The sequence below is a fragment of the Alligator sinensis genome, unplaced genomic scaffold (genome assembly GCF_000455745.1).
Source record: "Alligator sinensis unplaced genomic scaffold, ASM45574v1 scaffold36_1, whole genome shotgun sequence".
Lineage (NCBI taxonomy): Eukaryota > Metazoa > Chordata > Crocodylia > Alligatoridae > Alligator > Alligator sinensis.
Window position 1 is genome coordinate 2,314,989 of NW_005842101.1, and position 11,174 is coordinate 2,326,162.

The 11,174-nt window shown below is 44.8% G+C and overlaps 1 protein-coding gene across 2 annotated transcripts in view; it reads left to right on the forward strand.

The window, feature by feature from the left end:
- The window catches only part of DPH6 (diphthamine biosynthesis 6), a 318,847-nt gene that overhangs the window by 189,584 nt on the left and 118,089 nt on the right, over positions 1 to 11,174 (forward strand). For both annotated transcript variants that reach the window (XM_025204914.1, XM_025204913.1), the window contains exon 12: positions 4,478 to 4,652. In XM_025204914.1, coding sequence (XP_025060699.1) covers positions 4,478 to 4,652 — 175 coding nt within the window. The remainder of the gene's footprint in view (positions 1 to 4,477; positions 4,653 to 11,174) is intronic.

The window sequence follows — 11,174 nt, forward strand, 5'->3', positions numbered from 1 at the left end:
AAAGAGTGCTGGGATCAGATGACCCCAGCCAGATGCCTATCCAGACTTCTCTTAAAGACCCCCAAGGTAGGGGAGAGCACCACCTCCCTTGTAAGCCCATTCTAGGTTTTGGCTACCCTTAACATGAAGAAGTCTTTCCTGATATCTAGCCTAAACCTATTCTCGGTCAGTTTGTGACCATTGTTCCTTGTTACCCAAAGAGGTGCCCTGGTGGACAGAGAATCTCCAATCCCTCGCTGCATCCCCCTAATGAATTTGTAGGCAGCCACAAGATCACCTCTCAGCCTTCTCTTGCAGAGGCTGAAGAGGTCCAGGTCCCTCAGTCTATCCGCATAGGGCTTGTCCCGTAAGCCCCTGACCATACAAATGGCTGTCCTCTGGACCCTCTCAAGTTTATCAACATCCTTCTTGAAGTATGGCACCCAAAACTGGATGCAGTACTCCAACTGTGGTCTGATCAATGCCACATAGAGGGGAAGTATCACTTCCTTGGGTCTATTTGTGATGCATCTGCTGATGCATGATAAAGTGTGGTTAACTTTGCCGATGATTTCGTCACACTGACAACTCATGTTCACCTTGGAGTCCACTATGACTCCGAGATCCCTTTCCACTTCTGTGCTGCTGAGAGGGTCACTTCCCAGCCAGTAGGTGTGTTGGATATTTTTGTGCCCTTGGTGCCGGACTCTGAACTTGTCCTTGTTGTACTGCATCCTATTGTGTACTGCTCACTTCTCTAACCTGTCCAGGTCTGCCTGCAATCGTCCCCTACCCTCCGGAGTGTGCACTTCACCCCGCAATTTAGTATCATCCACAAACTTGGACAAAGCACACTTCACACCCACATCCAAGTCACTGATGAAGATATTGAAGAGTGCAAGGTCCAAGGACCGAACCCTGCAGGACCCGACTCTCCGCATCCTTCCAGGTCAATACTGACCCATCTACTACCACACTCTTGGTGTGACCGCTAAGCCAATTTGCCACCCACTGGACTGTGTAAACATCTATATCATAGTCTCTTAATTTATTTATGAGGATGGGATGAGATACCGTATCAAAGGTCTTGTTAAAATCCAAGAAAATGACATCCACCTCTTCTTCTGTGTCTAAGCATTTTGTGACCCTGTCATAAAACGAAATCAGATTGGTCAGGCATGATCTACCTACTACAAATCCATGCTGGTTTCCCTGCTGCATTATTTTTCCCACTGGACTCCGACACATATGATCCTTCATAATATTTTCAAAAACCTTTCCAAGGATGGGGGAGAGACTGACTGGCCTGTAATTACTTGGAACCTCCTTCCTCCCCTTCTTGAAAATAGGGACCACATTGGCCCTTTTCCAGTCCTCCGGGACCTGACCGAAGCACCACGAGCACTCAAACAGCCGTGCCAGTGGTTCTGCTATGACACCGGCCAATTCCTTCAGTACTTTCAGATGAAGCTCATCCAGGCCTGCTGACTTGAACATATCCAGTCCATCTGAGTGACTCTGCACCAAGTCAGCGTCGACAGTTGGTGAGCTGGTGTCCCTCTGATGCCCGTCTAAGAGCCCATTAGGAGACTTATCTTGACCCACTGAGGCAAAAAAACTCATTGAATAGATCAGCCTTGTCCCCCCTGTCTGCCACTAATATTATTATGCCTGATATTATATGCTCTTAACTTTAATTGTGGAGGCATGGAAGAATGGAGATGTCAAAGGGAATTGATTCCATAGTTTTCTGGAGAATGTACAGTTGTGCTTATTCTTAGCGGCTCTGTCTTTGTTGACCTGTTTGAAGCATATTCATCAAGGAAGTATAACACAAACCTGAGCCAACACAGCCTGAGGGAACTAAAATTATATTCCATAAAGGACTGTTGCAACTTATTTCCAAGAGGATGGAAGAGACGAGCAAAGGAAGTACTGTAACTGAGTCACAGTTCTTTGAGAGCTTCCTCAAGAAAATCACAATTAAACTCTGCCCCATATTCAGTGATGAGGTTTCTGGCTTATTTGAATCCTGAAAATAATAATAAGAAAACTTATCATTTAAATCAGGACCAGAAAACTATAGCACTTGTAATCCATAAGGGGTTAAAACTGATGAGGAATAAAAGCAGAAATTACTTACTGGAGTTATAGTTATGTTAGGATAGTACATGCCATAACAAATTCACAGCCCTAACTTGTTATATTTATGGATATCAACCTGGGTACAATATGACAATTTAGATCTAAATTACCTATCAAGTCTTCCTGAGTCATGTTGTAAAAGAGCACTGAGTTCTCTGACAGACTCAGAAACACGTGGCTATGTAAAATTGACTGTAACACTATTTGATTCCTTGGTGTGGTTTCTAAGCTGGGAAAGAATGGTGCCAGTAGAAGCAAAAGCATTGTGGGGAAGGGAGTAGGGAGAGACTTCCAAGAGACACTGAGGCCCCCTCTAAATGTTACACTTAAGGTGTGATTAACCAGGTAATCACATCTTAAATTGTCACCTACCTATACTTGCAACCAAATGATGGCATGATAAAACAAGCAATAAGCTCCAAAGGTATTCCACAAAAATGGGCAATAACTTTGTAGCTTGTTCTAATCACACCATTAATTGAATGTGTGGCCTGGTGCTCCCCTGTGGCTGAGAGCCCCATCAACTAAGGAGCTCCCAGCCACAGGGGTGCACCACAGGCTGCCAGCCTCACAGCTGAGAAGGCTCTTAGTATTGTCAGTGTTGTCAGCTGCAGGGCTTGCATCATGGAGAATGGTGCTCTCCCCTGCAAGCAGGAGCAGATTAAGATTCATTGGGGCTCTGGACCAGGCCCCCCACTACAGCCCAGGGCCCCCCCTGACCCATGCCTTGCCCTGCAGCCGCGGGCTCTGTCCCTAGCCAGTGCAGTGGGGTCAGCGGCCAGAGCAGGACACGCTGCCCTGGGACAGGAGCAATGGCTGCCCCTGCCCACAGGTTCATGCTGGAGCTGGTGCCAGGGGTGTGGAGCCACTGCCCTCTGGGTCTGAGCGATGTAGACCAAGTTCTAGGTGGAGGGCCCTTGCCCCACCACAGCTCAGTCCAGCTGCAGCAGCACCCAGCAAATGGCACCCAGCAGCCACAACCCACAGCTTTGCACATGCCCAGCCTAGCCTCTGATTTCATCTGTGCCAAGGCAGGGGCCCATGGGCCCGAACCCAGCTGACCTGTGCATTAATCCACCTATGCCTGCAAGCATTCCCAGCTGTGGGGCTTACAGTGGGGGCAGTAAGGAAAACGCTGCCCTTACTGTGAACCTTGTGAGGTGTAGGGCTTGCAGTGGCAGCAGCGATCCCCCACACTGCTGCACTTGGGAGCCAGAAATCTCACAAGACTTGCAGCAAGGGCAGTGTTCTTTTCACTGCCGCCACTGTGAGCCCAGCAAAGATGTGGGCTGCAGGGCTTGCAGCAGGGGAACGCTGCCTTTGCTGCAATCCTCCCTCTGTGAGCCGCCAGATGATGATTCTCACAGTGGGAGCAGTGTTCCTGGAGCTGGCCCCTGCTACACTCCCTACAGCCCATGTCGGCTGTTGGGTCTGCAATAAAGGCAGTATGGGGAACAAACTGGGGCCCCCAGCACCAGCAATAGAGCGTGATGGGATCCCATTGTGGCTGCATGTATAGAGGGGTCCTGGCTGTCAATCAGGTAATAAATCACGACAGGGTGGAATTCAGCTTTTTTGTGGCTTTAGACCGAAGTTCTGTGCCTTCCTGTAGAGCTCTACAGCAGAACAAGAGCAATTCTGAAAACTTTGATATTTTAAATACTCTAAGTGACACCTTTCCTGCTTCCTTTCTCTGCTTTAGCCTCTTCTGCTTCTTATGTTACTGTATGTCTTTTGCTTCCATGTTTGCATAGCTGGCTGCTGAATCCCTCATCGCTTCTTAAAGAAGTCATAAAATAACAGGTATAAAAGTTGCTGAAAAAAATTGTATGATTACTTATAAGATACAAATAGATTTATGTTGAATTTTGGCCAGAAATAAAAATGATTTGGCAGTTTGCATGGCTGCCAAATTGCATTATGTACAGAAACGCAGCAATGGAAGTTCTGGCTAGTAATATGCTAGGAGCACAAACCCAAGAGTGTGGATCCATAGTAAATTTGCAAAATTGTTTTGAAAAATTACCAGCCCAAGCAGATAATCTATTTATCCATCCTTGTGATGACAGTCATAGAGAGAAAGTTTCCACTTGCCTGTGGCAGGTGAGATTCTACTTTTTGACAGGTAGACTCTTGTAATATTATACTACTTGGCAAGTAGAATCTTGCAATATTATACTACAAGTTTCTTAATAATCAGAAATCATTGTTGTTGATTTTCTGCTATAAGAGAAGCAAAGAGAAGTCTGTAACATAGTAACGATAGACAGAAACATTGATGGTCAATTTTTAAGTTTGGTAAATAACCTTTCATATTGGAAAAACTAATTCCCTTTCATGGATTATTTTTTAGAGTGTGTGTAGAGGTCCCGTTGCCCGATGGAATACTGTTTTGGATTGACTGCCTTGCACATAGCCGTGACTTTACGACTGATGACACATCCTGTTATGAAAAGCAGGTCATGCATGTACAGAGCATTTCTCACTGGGCACCTGCTAACATAGGACCTTACAGTCAGTCAGTCAAGGTAAGCAATCTTGATTCTTTCATGTGAATTCTTTACTACTTTACTGAAATGACTACAAAGTTATAAAATTTGTTTTTCCTCTTTTGGGCAAATTCATATCAATGGGAAAAAAGAACAAAAACTAAGGTCAGGCCTTTTTGCCTTTATGACGTGATATAAAACAGGACTGTGCAACTTCTAAGTGGCCAGGGGCTGAATCCCTCATGGGCCACACCAGAGTGAGCCACAGGCATCTGTAGCTATAGGACAAAACACATACCACCTTCTCATGCCCCTTATGTCGCTGCTGTACTGCAGGGATCTAGGTATACCTTCAGCTTCCCATACAACACCACAGTGCCCCACCCCCTGGGTTGGGTGCTGGCAGCTAAAGCCATAGGAGGGAGGGGAAGCCTAGAGACTCTGGTGCTTTTACAGCCAGAGCAATTTGTAGAGCAGCAGGCAGGCAGGAGCCTAGGGGCTGCAACTTAACCCTTTGCAGGCCATGTGCAGCTCACAATTGGATTGCTCTGATTTAAGAAAATAATACAAAAATGAGTATATACATTTTCATTTTTAAAATTTCTGCATACAAAAGTGTTCAACTAAACTGAAAATATAGCAACTCTTTCATTCTGTGATTGTCAGGCAGGATAAGGGACAACTATTTCCTGTTGAGATTTTAAGAAAAGCCTCTTGAGTTTCTGTGCTATAATTCTAACAAGAAGTACTTGCAATGCTGGTATATTTCTGTATACTTTCTAGTATGTAACTATGCACTTACAACATCTCCAGGTAGTTGGAATCTCTTAATGTTAAAATAGAACAAGTCCAGAATTTTTCTTAGGAAAGTCAGTCCCTAAACACATGAACATTGAATTTCCTTGTGAAGCTCTAAAATCTTATTTACCACATAAAAACAAAGCCAGATTTATGAAGTACTTAATATTTTTAAAATTTACATTTAAAACAAAGTGAATGAAATGTGATATATTGTAGTGGTGTGTAACCTTGTGGCCCTGCTGGCCAGATGAATGGTATGGGGACAGTCCCTGGGATGGATTAAGCACTGCCCCTTTCCTGCCCCACTCACTGGGATTGGGCCCCAGCACTGCCACCTCCCACCTCTGTGTGCTGGGATAAAGCCTTGGGGGTTTGGCACCTCCCCCTCCTGCCCCTGTGCACCAGGGTTGGATCCTAGGGACCTGGCACAGCCCCGCTGATCCCATACACTGGGATTGGGCCATGGAGGCCTGGCGCTACCCCCATCTGGCCCCCCCACAACAGGATTGGGCCTTGGGGCCTGGTGCTGCCCCTGCACCAGGATTGGGTCATGGGTCTTAGCACTGCTCCTTCTTCTGCCTGGCCCTGCATGCTGGGATTGGGTGCCTAATCCGGTGCACAGGGCCTGGGGCTCCCCATGGGTCTGGAAATCTGGCAGCAAGGGAATGGTGCCACTATTTCCCCACCACCAAATTGCCAGACCCATGGGGAGCCTCATGGGCTGGCTGACAAGGTGCTGTAATCCAGATCTGGCCCACGAACTGTGGGTTGAGTACCCCAATATAATGGATTGAGAGAAAAATAGGAAAGCATGGCACTCCTCTTTACAACAATATCAACCATCACAGATGTTTGTCTAACTTACTCTTAAAAGCTTTTGATGGAGATGCCATAGCCTTGCTCAGTAATCTGTTCCAATACTTAGCCACCCTGAGAGTTTAAAAAATGGGTTTTCAATCTTTTTTAAGGAGTGTACCCCTTTTGCGTACAGTTCTGGCTGATTGGGGGAGGGCTTGCACGCGGTGGCGGTGTGGGGTGGTGGATGGCAGCACCGGCCACCACATGCGAGCTCCCAATGTGTCCAGGTGGCCCCTGTGCAGCCCACAGAGGGGAGCCACTGCCCTGCCTCCCTGGCCCTTCTCCTGGGAGGTGGCGGCGCTCCATCCCCACCCACCTGCATGTACCTCCTAGCCCCTTTCCAAGTACCCCCGGAGGTACATGTACCCCTGATTGTCAACCCCTGGTTTAAAAGATCCTTTCAAATATTCAACCTATAGGACATCTATACATGTGACGGACCTGTGCTGAGATGTATGCTAATTAGCCCCCATTGGAGCAGACTTGGTTGATCAATTCTGCTGGAGCGTGCTAATTAGCACGCTCCAGCAGCCTTCATAACACTGTATTCGGTGTGCCCACATTTCAAAATTGTTGAGGGGGGAGTGCTTTCATTAAAGTTTGCCATTTTGAAGTGCAAGATGCTGAATACACGTGACATTGTGAGCTCTCTAATTAAAGCAGCTCTAAGAGCTGATCTAATTAAAGCACACCCCTTCCCCACCCCAGAGCCCATAGTTCCAATATTTTATTACCAACCTTTATGCATTTGAAGAGTGTTATCAGATCCCCCTTCAGTCTTCTCTTCTTCAGACTAAACAATACCAGTTCTCCCAATCTTTCCTTATAAGTAATATTTCCTAGACCTCTCATTTTTATTGATGATTTGTATTTGCTTTCTTGCCCCTACCATTTCCTGTGCAAAAGAAAGCTAAATCTAGGGCATATATATATGAAGTTGACCGGGTGGGCAGGGAGAAAATGCAAAGAACCTTGCATTCATTCCATGTGCTTGTACTGAGGCAATTGCTTTCTGATTGTAGCACAGGTGCTGAACTAAGTTAATGTCCTACATGCAGCACAGTCTGGATTCTGGCCAGCACGTGGGTTGGAAACTACTGTAGTGACACTGATGGATGATGTCCTGCTGTCAGTGGATGGTAGGCAGACAATCATTCTCATATTCCTGGATCTGTTGGCAGCATTTGACAGACAGCCATTTGATGCTACTGTCTTTCTGAGAGCAGAGACTTAAAGGGCTGCATTTAAATTGTTTGATGTTTTGGGGGGAAGGATACCTTCAAGAAATAATAATAGGAAACAGCACCTGCATCCTCAGAAGGATCTTTTTAATTAAAACTGAATGCGGACAGGTTATTGATGTCATGGTGCCACCTTCTTTGGTTGAAGATACTCACTTTCAGTTGATCAGTTGCAGGCCAAGGTTTATTCTTGATTCTTACATCCTCACTGATGCTACACTTACATAAAATTATCTGATATCTCTTCAGTTGCCCTAGAGATTCCACCTCTTTCTGGGTGATAAAGACCTGATCTCAGTTGTCTACCTTTCTTACCTTTCTACTGGAGTTCAATGATGGAATGTAGTTTGGCCTGAAACCATTGCCTCCTCCCCTTAGAAGGCTCTAGCTAATATGTAATGCTGTTATATATATAATTAGCAACAGGAGATACTCTAAACACTTCCTTCCTGTCCTCTGCTGTTTCTATTGGTCCATTATATTATGTCATTTTCAAAGTTTTCATCATTATCTTCCAAGGTGGTCAGTGGCTTTGGCTAAGGCATCCCCTAGAGCTCTGGAATGAAAAGTACTGTCCTTAACTCTCCTCTGGCATAGTACATATTAACTCTCCTCTGCAGCAGTGGTTCTTTCAACCATAAGAATAAAGCCTCTCTCTGCAGAAAACAAGTTTCTCAGGACCTGTCTCAATCTTTGGGATGAACTGCCATGGGAACTAAGGTTCATATGAACATTACCACCTTCTCTGAGAGTAAGGTGAAGTTCTTTGACCTTGTCTTCTGTACCATGAACTTATAATATGTACATGTAAAGAACTCCTTAAGAAAAGCAGTGCCTTCTACATATAGATCTCCTTCTGGGTAGAATGAGAAAAGACAAATACTAGTTTATTGCTTATTGTGCTCCTGGAAAGTAGTTGCAGGTTATAATGATGAGTTCATAATACATTATATGGAAAAGAATTCCACACTGCCTAGCAGAAAAGAAAAGGAAGAGAGCCCATGTATGTATCCTTTCAAAGGAAGTTTAGTTGCTTTTTTTCAAAATTTAGCCAGTTCTTTTGAGAGCTTCCCTGCTGCAGAGCCTTAAAACCACAGTTATACTATGGACCTCTGATGTTATTTTGTCAAGAACGTCATTTCTCAGAATCAGTTTTTAAATATATCCTGGTTTTCATTTATACTTACATTAAGCATCCTTGACTTCTCTGAAAGTACATCTCTATTTTGCAAAAATCTGACCATTTAAAATCAAAAGCATAATAGTTCTTACTTAATGTATACTGTATAAAACCAATGGATAGAAATGTCCTATGAAAAAATAATTATTTTATGCTTAATATTTTTAAACTTAAAGCTCAGATACAGATCCCTATCATTGTAAATGCCCTTTTTTAAAAACTAAAAGTTTCTAATTGACTTGACTGTGTTTCAGAATCTATTCAGGCAATATTGTATGCAGGCTGCTCAGATCTTTTTAAAACTGTTGGCAGAAAAACTCAAGTAAAGCATATACAATTATTTTCCTGAATAAACTAGCACATGCTTTGTATTTTATTTTATTGTATAGAGCTAATAAGTAGGATAGAATGAGGAAAATAAAGTTTGGTGGTTTAATGTTTAAAGTCATGAACTTCTGTTGTCATTACAAAACCATATGTTTCAGCATAAAACTGGCCCACTTCTCACAATAGACTGTAACAACAAAGGCATTACAGGTCAGGATTGATGTGCACTGGCAGAAGTACACAGCTGCCAGCTAAAAAGTGTAGGTAGTTCATGCAAATAACAGTTATTCACACCACAGGCTCAACAAATCACTCAGCAGAGCATCAGATTAATTTGGTAGAGATCTTGCATGATCCTGCCAACCATTCCGCAAGGAAAAAAAATTAAAAATTTGAAATATACTATGAGAGTGTCCTTCTGACCTCAGGCTGACAGAAGCAAAACATCACTTGCTGGATACAGTTAGGATCTGAATTGCATTCAAAATAGTTATAGCAAAATCAGAAAACATTCTCTTTTTGGAAATAGCATGCATTAATATCAACCTCAAAGCTTGTACTCCTAGCTTGTGGGACATTATTTATGGTAGGATATAGAGTAGTTGATTTTCCCATTTTTAAGAAAAAAATTGTTTCTGATAGTGTAACGCAATTTTCTTGGCTCAGATCCTTTACTCATACAGAAGCCTCTCGCCATTATACTGTTATATGTCATAACAGGTATAAAATATATGCACGCTATAGCAATGGACTATTCTTATAGTCTCAATGAACACAGTCTAAGTGTACGTGTCATGACCTCGGTAGGCATGATGAGTATCTCTCTGCTTTCTGGGATGGGACTCCCGACTCCCCTGCCACAACTTGATGGAATTTAATTGAAAAGGAGGGGTTCAGTGGTGTTCCTAGCCTGGGCCTGGAGACGGAGGTACTCATGGCCTCATTGTGGTTGGTCCTGGGGCTCTGCCTCTCCTACACCCCATCCACTCACTAGTCATTGGAATTGTTGAGCCACTGTGCCAGCCTGTGGTCCCGGCTTCTATTCTGCAGCCGAGGGACCCCAGCCTCCTTGCCCTTTAGTCACAGTGCTGGCTTGTGGTTGCAACCTGCTCTTTACTCCTGGTCCTCAACCTAGCTTGACCCCAGTGCTGGGCTTGTACCTGCGGTGCCCTCTGCAGGCTCAGAGTTGAATAAACCCTGCCCATGTCCTGGGGTTGGTGGCTGACCCTAAACCCATTCCTGTGGAGCCTAGGATCGACAAGCCTTGTCTGGCTCCCAGACACTGCCCTCATCTACTCTCTGCAGGACAGGGTCATCTATAATTACTGCTCAGCCAGGTTGCACCCCGGTGAGCTTGGCTTCTTTCCTCCTGCCTCCCTTTCTACCCCTGGCTCTGCCAGAGTTTTTAAATCCCCTGAGGCAGCAGCTGCAGCTGACATCATCAGCCAGCTGCCGCCAAACTTGATTGATAGATGTTTGAAAAGCCAGTGCAGCACTGGCTTGCACAACTCGCCCGTTGACCCGGCATGCCTCAGATCTAAATTTTCTGCGGGGCTGGAGTCCCTGGGTCTGTCTTCTGGAGTGTTGGGGTTTGTCACTGGCACTTCTGGTCCTTGGGAGCAGCTCCCGCTGCCACAGACATCCCTCCTTAAGCTTCCTTGTGGTGTCATGATGTCTCACTGGTCTTCTGTTGTCAACTGGCGGTGTTCCTGGTACACTCACCTCACTTCCTTGATGGAGTCATCCTGACTAATATACCTAGAAAGAAAGTCAGCCACGAGGTTGTCTTTGCCAGGATGATGCACTATCATGAATTTAAACGGTTGTAGGGCCAATGCCCAGCAGGTTATCCATGCGTTGTCTATGTAGGATCTCGCTAACTATTGTAATGGGGCATGGTCTGTCCCTACTAACAACTCCTGGCCCAGTAGCTAGTATCTAAAATACTCTATCACCCAACAAATTGCCAAGCACTCTTTCTCTATGGTTGTGTACCTGGTCTCAGCCATGTTAAGCTTACGGCTAGCGAACTCCACAGGACACTCTTCTTTTTCCCACTGTTACAATAGAAGTGCTCCCAATGAACTGTTGGATGCTTCAGTCTGCAAGATAAAAGATGCTGCAGAATAAGGGTATGTACCACTACTTCCCTAC